This window comes from Amphiura filiformis, chromosome 4, assembly GCF_039555335.1.
Source record: "Amphiura filiformis chromosome 4, Afil_fr2py, whole genome shotgun sequence".
Lineage (NCBI taxonomy): Eukaryota > Metazoa > Echinodermata > Ophiuroidea > Amphilepidida > Amphiuridae > Amphiura > Amphiura filiformis.
Window position 1 is genome coordinate 69,594,122 of NC_092631.1, and position 14,836 is coordinate 69,608,957.

Here is a 14,836-nt window from a genome sequence, read left to right on the forward strand (position 1 = left end):
TTATTTCAATCAGAGAAGATGAGGAAAAGATATCTTATTTCTCTGTTCCAATACATGTAGTGAGTGACTGTGCTATGAGAAATATAACAGACCCTGTCATGGTCACAACCGGGATGGAACTGGGTTTGTCACAAACCTTTGAATTTATTCATAGCGAGCACGGAAAATTGGCTTTTTTTTGGCCGGAGGGGCACATCGCCTCTTGTATCCCCTCCCAAGGGATACTCAAGTATGATAGTGTACACATGCGCGACCAAATTTTTTTGAAACACCTCCTAAACGAGTTTGACCCTACCAGCAAATTAAGCCCCTAAATAAGGTAATTTAAAATAGAATTTACCCCAAATGAGTTTTTGGCTAGTAAAATGGATAAAAATGTACCCTTTTTGGACTCATAATCTACCAAAAATTTGAAAAGGTACCCTGAACAAGTTGTTCAGTTACAGAAAACTACCCTTATTCTTGAAAATCAGTGTTTTAGACCCTAAATGTGTCACACGTGTAACTTGCTTTGCGTTTAAAATCACACCTTACTTGTTTTGTTGGTCACGCATGTGCACAGACCATTTATGTGAGTGCCCCACGTGCCGCCTCCCCGGCACCCCCTTTGGCTACGGGCCTGCATGAGGCTGACATCAACCATGGTCCATGCATTATTTTTAAGTTGCAAACACACAGGTCTGTCAAACTCTGTAACCATGGTAACACTGGCAAATTTAATGCTAGACCTGACAGCGAACCAAGAGCAGTACGTGTATAGCCTCCAAGTTCACTCAACCTTTACCACTGACTAATGCATAATACATTGTGCATTAGTACTGCGATATTGGGTTGTGTCATATGCATTCAACCACTGTAGTTCTGTATTGTATTAACAGTAGTATATAGATTCAACATGGCGGGCACATTTCAAAATGATTATGCAGTCATTGATGGTATTCGTGTATTCTGGACGACACCCCCATCTACACTGGTAGACATGAAAACCTTTGAAGTGCGTGAGGATGATGTATTTATCGTAACATTTCCAAAGTCTGGTAGGTGTACCATACTGATAACATAGGTATAGTTCCAATACTGGGGTAGGTTTTTCACAAGGAATCCCTAGACATGGGTCTATGTTTTGAACAACAACAAAATCCTTAGATATGGGTCTCCTATTTAGCCCAAACAATTAGCCTTGCGAGCTGCAAATCACCTTCAAAAAATATAATTCCTCCCACCAGATTTGGAACTTCATATAGCTGTGTGTTCTTTGCAGGACCCATCAGAAACCAGGGAAAAGCCCAAATGCCCATGCATTGTTATGTAATATAGGGAAACATATAATAGCCATTGAGTTTATAATTTTGTTACTTGATTTTCCTGTTGCTTGGTAGGTACTCATTGGTTGATGGAGATAGTATATTTATTATTGGCAAATGGCGAGTTGAGTAAGATCAAACGCAACATGATGGAACAAGGTCTGGAGCATACTCAATGTGCAGGGCCTTCAGAAGTACAAACAGCAAAGCCTGGTCACAAGTACATGGAAGAGTGGGAGTCTCCCCGAGTGATGAACTCGCATCTCATGCTCCGATTCTTGCCGCCACAAATATGGGAAAAGAAAGCAAAGGTAAGAAAAAGAAAAGTTGTTGTTGTTGTTGAAAAGCACCTTTTCTTAAACCAAATGAAATTGAGTGCCATCAATAAAACAAAATGGCTGAAAAAGCATTCTGAGTCTAGTGGTCGATCCTTCATGTAATTATTTCGTGTAAGCTAATCCTAACTCTAACCCTAATCCTAACCCTAATCCTAACCCTAATCCTAACCCTAATCCTACCCCTAAACTAACCCTAACCTTAACCCTAACCCTAACCCTAATTTTGTGTAAAATTACATGAAGGAATAACCAAACTAGTGATGGAAAATTAACACCGCATCTGCCGCACTTTCCTGTTCTCTCGTTTTCACTAAGAACCACCCCCGGACAAATTATGCATGTAGCATACTAAGTTACCTTAAAACACAACTCCACAGTTGAAATTTAGAAAAAACTAGATGATTTGATTTTTCTTCTTGGTATGTTTTGTTGGTAGTTGTTGACTTTTTTTTTATCACTTTGATGGCAGGTTTTATATGTGGCACGAAACCCAAAAGATGTCGTATGCAGCATGTACCACTTCATGTACGCTATTTTGCCAGAGGAGCAAAGAGACTGGAGTAATTTTGTCAAGTTCTTCACAGCCAAGGAAAGTAGGTGAATAGTTAGAAAACAATTATTCAGTATGAAGAAGAAGAGGATGATGCTTCAAGAAGAAAGACAAAACAAGAGCAAATAAAATCAAATGAAGAGGAGGATGAAGAAACCACAAGAGTTGCAAAACAGTGTGTTTCTACTGAGCTAAGTGGTGACAGTTGATGTGAGGTAGTACAGGGTAATGCGAGGTAATGCAGGGTGACAGCTCCAGTAGAAACAGATCAGGTGAGGGGTGATGCGAGGTAATGCAGGGTGACAGCTCTAGTAGAAACAGATCAGGTGAGGGGTGATGCGAGGTGATGCAGGGGGATGGCTCCAGTAGAAACAGATCGGGTGAGGGGTGATGTGAGGTAATGCAGGGTGACAGCTCCAGTAGAAACAGATCGGGTGAGGGGTGATGTGAGGTAATGCAGGGTGATAGCTCCAGTAGAAACAGATCAGGTGAGGGGTGATGCGAGGTAATGCAGGGTGACAGCTCCAGTAGAAACAAATCAGGTGAGGGGTAATGTGAGGTAATGCAGGGTGACCGCTCCAGTAGAAACAGATCAGGTGAGGGTTGATGCAAGGTGATGCAGGGTGACTGACAGCTCCAGTAGAAACAGATCAGGTGAGGGGTGATGCGAGTTAATGCAGGGTGACAGCTCCAGTAGAAACAGATCACATGAAGGTTGGTGCGAGGTAATGCAGGGTGACAGCTCCAGTAGAAACAGATCGGGTGAGGGTTGATGTGAGGTAATGCAGGGTGACAGCTCCAGTAGAAACAGATCGGGTGAGGGTTGATGCGAGGTAATGCAGGGTGACAGCTCCAGTAGAAACAGATCGGGTGAGGGTTGATGTGAGGTAATGCAGGGTGACAGCTCCAGTAGAAACAGATCGGGTGAGGATTGATGCGAGGTGATGCAGGGTGACGGCTCCAGTAGAAACAGATCAGGTGAGGGTTGATGCGAGGTAATGCAGGGTGACAGCTCCAGTAGAAACAGATCAGGTGAGGGGTGATGCATGATAATGCAGGGTAACAGCTCCAGTAGAAACAGATCGGGTGAGGGTTGATGCAAGGTAATGCAGGGTGACAGCTCCAGTAGACACAGCTCAGGTGAGGGGTGATGCATGATAATGCAGGGTAACATCTCCAGTAGAAACAGATCGGGTGAGGGGTGATGTGAGGTAATGCAGGGTGACAGCTCCAGTAGAAACAGATCAGGTGAGGGGTGATGTGAGGTAATGCAGGGTGACAGCTCCAGTAGAAACAGATCAGGTGAGGGGTGATGTGAGGTAATGTGGGTGACAGCTCCAGTAGAAATAGATCAGGTGAGGGTTGATGTGAGATAATGCAGGGTGACAGCTCCAGTAGAAACAGATCAGGTGAGGTGAGATGTGAGGTCGGATGCAGAGGGACAGCTCCAGTAGAAACAGATCAGGTGAGGGGTGATGTGAGGTAATACAGGGTGACAGCTCCAGTAGAAACAGATCAGGTGAGGGGTGATGTGAGGTAATACAGGGTGACAGCTCCAGTAGAAACAGATCAGGTGAGGGGTGATGTGAGGTAATGCAGGGTGACAGCTCCAGTAGAAACAGATCAAGTGAGGGTTGATGCGAGGTAATACAGGGTGACAGCTCCAGGAGAAACAGATCAGGTGAGGGGTGATGTGAGGTAATACAGGGTGACAGCTCCAGTAGAAACAGATCAGGTGAGGGGTGATGTGAGGTAATACAGGGTGACAGCTCCAGTAGAAACAGATCAGGTGAGGGTTGATGTGAGGTAATACAGGGTGACAGCTCCAGTAGAAACAGATCAGGTGAGGGTTGATGCGAGGTAATACAGGGTGACAGCTCCAGGAGAAACAGATCAGGTGAGGGGTGATGTGAGGTAATACAGGGTGACAGCTCCAGTAGAAACAGATCAGGTGAGGGTTGATGCAAGGTAATACAGGGTGACAGCTCCAGTAGAAACAGATCAAGTGAGGGTTGATGCGAGGTAATACAGGGTGACAGCTCCAGTAGAAACAGATCAAGTGAGGGTTGATGCGAGGTGATGCAGGGTGACAGCTCCAGTAGAAACAAATCGGGTGAGGGGTGATGTGAGGTAATGCAGGGTGACAGCTCCAGGAGAAACAGATCAGGTGAGGGGTGATGTGAGGTAATACAGGGTGACAGCTCCAGTAGAAACAGATCAGGTGAGGGTTGATGCGAGGTAATACAGGGTGACAGCTCCAGTAGAAACAGATCAAGTGAGGGTTGATGCGAGGTGATGCAGGGTGACAGCTCCAGTAGAAACAAATCGGGTGAGGGGTGATGTGAGATAATGCAAGGTGACAGCTCAGTAGAAACAGATCAGGTGAGGGGTGATGTGAGGTAATACAGGGTGACAGCTCCAGTAGAAACAGATCAGGTGAGGGGTGATGTGAGGTAAAGCAGGGTGACAGCTCCAGTAGAAACAGATCAAGTGAGGGTTGATGTGAGGTAATGCAGGGTGACAGCTCCAGTAGAAACAGATCAGGTGAAGGTTGGTGCGAGGTAATGCAGGGTGACAGCTCCAGTAGAAACAGATCAGGTGAGGGGTGATGTGAGGTAATACAGGGTGACAGCTCCAGTAGAAACAGATCAGGTGAGGGTTGATGTGAGGTAATGCAGGGTGACAGCTCCAGTAGAAACAGATCAGGTGAAGGTTGGTGCGAGGTAATGCAGGGTGACAGCTCCAGTAGAAACAGATCAGGTGAGGGAGATGTGAGGTAATGCAGGGTGACAGCTCCAGTAGAAACAGATCAGGTGAGGGGTGATGTGAGGTAATGCAGGGTGATAGCTCCAGTAGAAACAGATCAGGTGAGGGGTGATGCGAGGTAATGCAGGGTGACAGCTCCAGTAGAAACAGATCAGGTGAAGGTTGGTGCGAGGTAATGCAGGGTGACAGCTCCAGTAGAAACAGATCAGGTGAGGGAGATGTGAGGTCGGATGCAGGGTGACAGCTCAGTAGAAACAGATCAGGTGAGGGGTGATGTGAGGTAATACAGGGTGATAGCTTCAGTAGACACAGATCAGGTAGGGGGTGATGTGAGGTAATGCAGGGTGACAGTTCCAATAGAAACAGATCGGGTGAGGGGTGATGCGAGGTAATGCAGGGTGAGAGCTCCAGTAGAAACAGATCAGGTGAGGGTTGATGTGAGGTAATGCAGGGTGACAGCTCCAGTAGAAATAGATCAGGTGAGGGGTGATGTGAAGTAATTTCAAGTAATGCAGGGTGACTGCTCCAGTAGAATCTGATCAGGTGAGGAGTGATGCGGGTGAACCTCACCATCAACTTTTTCTGCCTGTGTTTTTACTGATTAAAGGGGTGACAGGTGATATGAGGTAATGCGGGATGATGCCAGGTAATACACGGTAACGGCTCCAGTAGAAAAGGGTCAGGTGAGGGTGATGTGGGTTAACCAGCATTTGGTATTTAGTGGTTGATATGTGGTGATGTGTCCAGTCGAAATGGTACAGATGACCAGTGAGTGGTCATTTTGTTTCTTTATTTGTATTTGTGTTGTTGAAATGCTGTTTTGTTGTTGTTGTTATTTTGATGCAGTGATTGGTGGGGACTGGTTTACACATGTATACGAGTATTGGACACAATGTAAAGGCAGGGAAAACTTTTTATTTATCAAGTATGAAGACCTCAAGAAGGTAAGTTGTGACTACTGAAAACATGGGGAACTACTTGAATTTCAACTTGTATTTTTTATATAATGATATTATCATTATTTTCTTTTTGTGTAAATTGGCATCTGAACAAGTAATACCATAGAATTCAATCGACAAGTATATATACCTCTAAACGAGTATGTGCTTTTTGACATCAATGTCTCTATTAGCAGTAGATTGCAATGTTAAATTATCTCATTCATGCCAATATTAGTAGTAGATAGCAATACTAGTATGTCACCCATGCCTCTATCAGCATGATCAGCAGTAGGTAGCAATACCATGTCATCCATGCCTCTATCAGCATTAGATAGCAATACTAGTATTGTCATCCATGCCTCTATCAGCAGTAGATAGCAATACCATTATGTCATCCATGACTCTATCAGTAGTAGATAGCAATACCAGTATGTCATCCATGCCACTATCAGCAGTAGATAGCAACACTAGTATGTCATCCATGCCTCTGTCAGTAGTAGATAGCAATGCCATAATGTTATCCATGCCTCTATCAGCAGTATAGATAGCAATACCATTATGTCATCCATGCCTCTATCAGCAGTAGACTAGTATGTCATACATGCCTTTATCAGCAGTAGATAGAAATACCATTATGTCATCCATGCCTCTATCAGCAGTAGATAGCAATACTAGTATGTCATCCATGCCTCTATCAGCAGTAGATAGCAATACTAGTATGTCATCCATGCCTCTATCAGCAGTAGATATCAATACCATTATGTCATCCATGCCTCTATCAGCAGTAGATAGTAATACTAGTATGTCATTCATGCCTCTATCAGCAGTAGATAGTAATACTAGTATGTCATCCATGCCTCTATCAGCATTAGATAGCAATACTAGTATGTCATCCATGTCTCTATCAGCAGTAGATAGCAATACCATTATGTCATCCATGACTCTATCAGTAGTAGATAGCAATACCAGTATGTCATCCATGCCACTATCAGCAGTAGATAGCAACACTAGTATGTCATCCATGCCTCTGTCAGTAGTAGATAGCAATGCCATAATGTTATCCATGCCTCTATCAGCAGTATAGATAGCAATACCATTATGTCATCCATGCCTCTATCAGCAGTAGACTAGTATGTCATACATGCCTTTATCAGCAGTAGATAGCAATACCATTATGTCATCCATGCCTCTATCAGCAGTAGATAGCAATACTAGTATGTCATCCATGCCTCTATCAGCAGTAGATAGCAATACTAGTATGTCATCCATGCCTCTATCAGCAGTAGATAGCAATACCATTATGTCATCCATGCCTCTATCAGCAGTAGATAGTAATACTAGTATGTCATTCATGCCTCTATCAGCAGTAGATAGTAATACTAGTATGTCATCCATGCCTCTATCAGCAGTGAGATAGCAATACTAGTATGTCATCCATGTCTCTATCAGCAGTAGATAGCAATACCATTATGTCATCCATGCCTCTATCAGCAGTAGATAGTAATACTAGTATGTCATCCATGCCTCTATCAGCAGTAGATAGCAATACCATTATGTCATCCATGCCTCTATCAGCAGTAGATAGTAATACTAGTATGTCATCCATGCCTCTATCAGCAGTAGATAGCAATACTAGTATGTCATCCATGCCTCTATCAGCAGTAGATAGCAATACCATTATGTCATCCATGCCTCTATCAGCAGTAGATAGTAATACTAGTATGTCATCCATGCCTCTATCAGCAGTAGATAGTAATACTAGTATGTCATCCATGCCTCTATCAGCAGTAGATAGCAATACTAGTATGTCATCCATGTCTCTATCAGCAGTAGATAGCAATACCATTATGTCATCCATGCCTCTATCAGCAGTAGATAGCAATACTAGTATGTCATCCATGCCTCTATCAGCAGTAGATAGCAATACCATTATGTCATCCATGCCTCTATCAGCAGTAGATAGTAATACTAGTATGTCGTCCATGCCTCTATCAGCAGTAGATAGCAATACTAGTATGTCATCCATGCCTCTATCAGCAGTAGATAGCAATACCATTATGTCATCCATGCCTCTATCAGCAGTAGATAGTAATACTAGTATGTCACCCATGCCTCAATCAGCAGTAGATAGTAATACTAGTATGTCATCCATGCCTCTATCAGCAGTAGATAGCAATACCATTATGTCATCCATGCCTCTATCAGCAGTAGATAGCAATACCGTTATGTCATCCATGCCTCTATCAGCAGTAGATAGCAATACTAGTATGTCATCCATGCCTCCATCAGCAGTAGATAGCAATACCATTATGTCATCCATGCCTCTATCAGCAGTAGATAGCAATACCGTTATGTCATCCATGCCTCTATCAGCAGTAGATAGCAATACTAGTATGTCATCTATACCTCTATCAGCAGTAGATAGCAATACCGTTATGTCATCCATGCCTCTATCAGCAGTAGATAGCAATACTAGTATGTCATCCATGCCTCTATCAGCAGTAGATAGCAATACCGTTATGTCATCCATGCCTCTATCAGCAGTAGATAGCAAGATTGCAATGAAAATGAGAAACATCTGTCACATGTTACTGCAGAAGAAGAGGATTTTTGAAAGCTTACTTTCAGCTCAAGATAATAATGACAATTAATACCCTCAAATAAAATATCTAACTTGAGCAACATCTTATGTATTTCTGCTAAATTTCACAGCAAAATTTACATTTCGTATGCTAAAAGTATTAATTGTTTAACTTATTTCAATACATGCATGAAATTTTATTTGGATATTCCTTCTTTGCTTTCAGAACCACAGAGGTATGGTAAAGCAGGTGGCTGAATTTTTAGGTAAAAACTTGTCAGAAGAGGTAATAGATAAAATTACATCATTGACAACAATTGACGCTATGCGCAAGACTTACGACGAGCTAGAAGCAGAACCGGGCAGTAACATGCGCCGTACCAAAGCATTTGGAGTACTGTCATTCCTCAATAAAGGTAAGATATCCCAAAAATAAGAAGAAAATAGTTTTAATAACAATGATGATTACAGTTAGCACCCGGGTGCTTAAGATGGTCATCTGCATGGGGAGCTTAATAAGTAACCTATTTTAAAAGTAAACTAGACATTTTTCATGCACTTAATTATTTTAACAATGCTTCATGTACAACATGGAGGACTCTCCAGGCCCGTACGCATGGGGGGTGCGGGGGGTGCGACCGCACCTCCCCAAATTTGCAAAAGTATACAAAAAGTCCCAAAATTTAAGAATTTGTCGAGCGTAGCAAAAAAAAAAATCATTTTTTTTAGCTTTTTTTGGTCAAAAAAGGTCCAAATTTTTGGGGAAAAGTCCACTTTTACAAAATCGCCCCCCCCCCCTTTGAAAAAAAAGTCCACTTTTTCAAAATCAGCACCCCAAAAAAAAAATCCTGCGTGCACGGGCCTGGGACTCTCATATATGAGGTATACAAAGATGTGCTGCTCAAATGGATAGATTTTATGAACAAAATCCTTAGACATGAGTTTATGTTTTGAAGAAAAGGTATGCACAAATTCCTTAGACATGGGTTTATGTTTTGAAGAAAAGTCCTTGGATATGGGTCTTCTTTGAAAAAAAATATACAAAAATTAAATGTTTTCTTTTCTTTTTTTTTCAGGTAATGTAGGAAGTTGGAAAGAACAGATGTCAGAGGAACAAAGCAAACTCTTTGATGAGAAATTGGCAGAGACGTTTAAAGATACTGACTTTACTTTAGAGTGTGAATAGAAGGAATGAGTAACACCATGAAAATGCAAAATAGTTGATACTTCAAGGATACTAAATATGTGATTTGATCAAGCAAAGTGAGTCTGATGTCGATCAAAATTAAAATCCAGTTTTCAATTTTATTACATTCTCAGAGCTGTATTTTGCCGAAAACCCATCATAATTTGATTTACAGTTCACAAGATATGGCCATTTTAGTGTTGCTCAGGACAATAAAATACGAAGGAAGTTGAATAGTATTGGTTATATCTCAAAATTAATATTCCCGACATCAGACTCATTTTTCTCGATCGCATCACATAATTTTATGGTCCTCAGATATTTTCAGATTCAGTTTATTTTCACCATATATACATTATATACAAGCATAATAAGAATACATTGGTGGGGAAACCAAAAACAGCACAGCTCGAAATATATATAAATGAGCTAATTTGCTGAGAGCTGGGAGGTACAGAATGAAAATATTATCCATGTAACATGCCAAACTGGTTTTTCCTCAAACTTAAGTATTGACATGACAAACAACTGAACTCCAAATCCCAATAAAACAACTTAAAATTTAGAAATTTTTTCATCAATAAAACAAATTGAAGAGGACGGATCACACACCTGTGGAGCTGTCCATCATTTTGATGTTAACAATTTGGTGAGGAATTTCCCTTTAACTTATTCCCATTAATGGTTACAATGTAAACATGGATGTCACATCAAATAAGAACTGCTGCTTGATTTGCAAAAAATAATATGTTTCTATGATTTTCATGTGAGGTCGGCAATTGTTTGTAATATATAAAACTAAACAAGAAATTTAGAAAACAAAATTGAATTTATGAAGAAATCTGCACCTGTGTAGCTGTCCATCAGAAGTCATGTGTTTTGTAGTTTACAACAAATAAATAGTAAGAAAATGAAATTACTGAAATGAACCTTAAACTTGACAGAGACAGGTGTAATCATAAGTTCAATGTTGAATGCTGGAATAGGTAATGTGATTTCATCAAATGAAATGAACTGATGTTGACCATGCATCAGGCTGCTGACCATATGAAATGTGGATTTCTGTGGACCACGTACCATTGAATAAAGAATTTTGAACGATTTTAATAATTCAATGTTTAAAGAATGTTTTGTTTGGGTAAGGATGTGTGGCTGGGATATTTTGACCCTACATAGTTGTGACCCCCCTCCGCCGGCTGGTGGACATGTCTCCCTTTTCTTTAGAAAAGTGAGCCACCTTTTGTTCTTTTCAGCCACCATTTGGCAATGCAGATGCCCCACACTTTTAAAGACGGATTGACACCGCTGCTGTTATGTAATTATACCAAATTGTATGTAAAAGAGACAAAAAATATAGACTCATTTTGAATTTATTTCTGACCAAAACTAAGCTTGATTTACAAAAAAATGGATAATTTTGGTCAAATTTTGCTACATAATAATGAAATATGATCATCTTTCTACTGTACCCACCTTGCCAGTAGTAAGACCTTGTAGACATACTCACAGGGGCACGGTGGCTCAGTGGTTACGGCCTTGGACTCATAATCTGAGAGCTTGCTTGATGTGCATGGGTTCGAGTCCCTGTCCCACCACCGTGTTGCGCCCTTGGGCAAGGCACTTTGCCTCGCTTGCCTCACCCCACCCAGGTGTAATGGGAAGCTGTTAGGGGTTGTCACGGTCGTTGTACTGATGAACCCTGTGCCAATTGTAGGCTGCAAACATGGTTTCCGACATATTCTAATGACGGCGGAATAAATGTAAAGCGCTTTGAGGCTGTTTACGGCATAAAGCGCTATATAAATATCTACATTTATTATTTTTTTAAACTGCACAAAATGACAAATCTGTTCAACCAAGAAGGGACCTTAAAAAACATCTTTTCGTTTGATAAAAGTATACATAATTATGTAATGACTAGGATTTCTTGGAAAAAATGGTGTCTGACGTAAAAAATTAGGTGTTTTAACAAAACCCAAGACTTCTGTTGTATGATCATGTCTGGGAGACCTCCATGAATAACAAAAATAAATGCATATCTTAACCTGAGATAACTCATAAGTAAGCTTATTGCATTTAAACTTAAGTGGATGTTTCTTGAAAGCTCCTGAACAGGTGGAATTAGCGGCTGTTTTGAAGTTCTTGTGAAAAATTATCCTAGATAGGCCTATTTGTTTTTCTTTCAATTTCAGTTGATAAAATGTGGTTACAGTGGCCAGTAGTCTCAATACTTGGAACAGGTGGTGAGAGAGGAGAAGAGGATTGTGATGTTTGGTGACCCTGGCATTAAAGTTACAAACGTCTAAAAAGGAGACTTAATATCTATCCATATTCATTTAGAAAAACTGTACAGAACTGTACAGAGGACACACCTAGAGATCTTCAAACTGGGGGTGGCTAGTAGCACATAACTAGCATGGTGCTTAGCTTGCAAGATCCTGGTTGGAGGGGAATTTAACTTTTAATTCTTTTCATCCAGATTTTACCGGAAGCATTTCCCTAATGCCCCTGTTATGGCGTATCAACCAATGACATGCCTTGATTGTGTCCGTTTGTCTGCAATACGAGTGTGTCACACCTCTAGAGGCATGCAGCAATGCAGTATGAAACCAACATAAGGGGCAGTTTGCTCCTCCTGCCACCCCAGATTATTAAAGTCATTGCAAGTTATGCAAGGCTCAGGAACTGACGTCCCAAAACCACCTCTCTAATTACCACTGCTGTAATGCAGTTTGATTACCTAATTAGTGAATTATCAGTGAAGTTTGGTCGCCTGTGACTGGACAAAAGCAGGACTCGAACTCCTGGATATCTGTCAAAATCTCGCAACTTTTCACTATTTAGTCTAGTCCCTGAAATCATAACACTTTAATTGCTGCAAATATTGGAGACATCCATTGAACCGGACCATAGACCTGTTACCCTCTGTGATAAATCCCATTTATAATATCAAAATTAGAGTAGAAGTTGCTGAAAATTGATTTGTTTTTCCTGTAAAGACCAAGGAAATTAGGGCTCTATTTTTTCATGTTTTGGTTGCGCATTATGGTAGCAGGGTTTGTAGTCAGTTTAGGGTCTTTTCCAGCACCCCTGGCATGAGTATGAAAACAACCAATACCTTGGTAATGTGCACCGATTTTCAAAAGTGGAGGTGGGGGCACGTACGGATCTCCATTCCCCTGATTGCTCAAAATATTTCGGCTGGATTCGCTGTGTAATAAGTAGCCCCATAATGCTTTGTTTTCTAGACTTGCTCCAAGTCCTCTCTGGCTTTCTATAGACTGATGCATTTTTCTATCAGTTGATCATAATCTCTGCATTGGTATTAAAGACCTACGATATGTAACCACACACAATATACATAAAACATCCGGGAGAACATCATCCAGCCATTGTTTTCCTAGACCGGATGCATTTCCTCTGACTAACTGACTGACTGTGGGGTGGGGTGGGGTGGGGTGATGGCACCACTGTGAGACCTATTGAAGAATCTCCAAGACTTTTCAAGCTCTTCTGATCTTTCCAACCAATTCATGGGAGTATTTTGCTATTCTTGGAAAACAGCAGCTTGTTTTTGTAACTTCAGATAATGAGACTATAATGCGCCTTAAATAAAGCAATTTGTTTTCTATGTATACTGCGCCAATAAAGTATCCTTACACTTAGAAAAATAATCACAATTTCAAAACTGAACAATATTGGGGTAAATTTGTGTTTTTAATAGATGCACTATCTAATCCTGCACATTATGACACCACATAATGAATCCAATGTGACCTCAAGAAGTAAAGTTATAAGCAATTGCATAGACGAAGGTTCAGTTTTAAAAGTGACAAACTGGCCTATACCAGGCGCAAAAAGATTCCAACAAGCGCAACAAAGAGACAACACAGTTTCTTCAATGATGCATTATTTAAAGCCGTTTTTATTTCAGTTTTTACTTCTCTGTACTTTTCATAACTTTCATTTTATTTGTCAGTTCTTTTGTTTCAGTTTTCTTTTGTTTCAGTTTTCTTTTGTTCCTTTTGTTTTAAATTAAAGCCAAACGCATAAATTAGCCATTGACCAGTCTCAAACCAGATGTCCAGTCTGTGGAGTTTTGAATAGGCCAGTTTGTCACTTTTAAAACGGGACCTTCGTCTAATCAAATGCTTGTAACCTTGTTTCTTGAAGTCACATTGGATTCAATGTGGTGTCATAATGTGCAGGATTAGATAGTGCATCTATTAAATAAAAATTCCTTTAAAAAAGGAATGTGGCGCCCAATGTGAACTTGGATGTGATATGGTGAATTCCATGGTGTGTAGATTTGGTATTATAATGATTTTTCTAGGGAAGAGTAAGAGTAGAAGATGATCAAATGCAAGAGAAATGTGTTTGATTGGGGAAGGTGTTCTGACAATCCAAATATAAACTTAGTCCACCTCAAATGACCTGTAACAATTTGTGATTGACATTACTTAATTCACCTCGGATGACTTTGATCTGACATTCAACATTTTCGCGCTTACACCAATCATATCCATAACAATTTAACTCTTACAACTTCCTGTCAACTCTCTAATTTAAAACTCTAAATTTCTGTCTGTTTGCCTTTTTTGTCTTGTGCCATTTAGTACACTACAGTTTGTTACAATTATTACGATAAGCAAACATTGCTGAGTAGATAACAGGATTTAGTTATTTACTTAATCCAATCATGAAGGTAGTAGCTAGTACTACCTCCATGATTTTGGTCTTGGCCTTGGTCTTCAGTGTTTTAAAATACAACAATGTAGAACATGTATAATTAATATGCCGTGTTGCTTGCATACAGTTTGCCTTAATTGTGCCACCATATTGCAACTTTGGCAATAACGCTATATAGATTCTATGGTAATTAGCAAACAAAAGCCATCAGTTTAAGGCCTCGTTAATTGATCTTATCACTATGGACCACAATCCCAATGGCATAGTCCAATAACCTCAATTACATAATCATAGTGCAACATTTGACCTCAAGTTGCATAGTATGAATTTGTGTACAAAGGATGAATGTACAAATGTATTAGGGTTTAAGAACTGTTCCCATGATAGATGAGCATGTTGTGGATCCTAGTGTATGGTCAAATGTCACCGTCTCTCGGGTTCTAAGGCACACGGTAAACTGGTTGAACGCATACAAAGGTCA

General features: G+C 40.6%; 1 protein-coding gene across 1 annotated transcript; it reads left to right on the plus strand.

The window, feature by feature from the left end:
* The first annotated feature begins 764 nt into the window (after positions 1–764).
* Positions 765–10,776, plus strand: LOC140151304 (sulfotransferase 1C2-like). The gene is made up of 6 exons (XM_072173590.1): positions 765–1,037; positions 1,380–1,615; positions 2,112–2,235; positions 5,805–5,902; positions 8,707–8,896; positions 9,557–10,776. The coding sequence occupies exons 1-6, from the start codon at positions 896–898 to the stop codon at positions 9,664–9,666; spliced, it is 900 nt and encodes a 299-aa protein (XP_072029691.1). The 5' UTR covers positions 765–895; the 3' UTR covers positions 9,667–10,776.
* The last annotated feature ends 4,060 nt before the right edge of the window (positions 10,777–14,836 follow it).

Bases quoted from the DNA above. Each gene is read 5' to 3' on its own strand.
- LOC140151304 (XM_072173590.1), top strand. From the start codon at position 896: ATGGCGGGCACATTTCAAAATGATTATGCAGTCATTGATGGTATTCGT. The intron at 1,616-2,111 runs GTAAGAAAAAGA...CTTTGATGGCAG, and splicing joins TATGGGAAAAGAAAGCAAAG to GTTTTATATGTGGCACGAAA. The intron at 8,897-9,556 runs GTAAGATATCCC...TTTTTTTTTCAG, and splicing joins ACTGTCATTCCTCAATAAAG to GTAATGTAGGAAGTTGGAAA.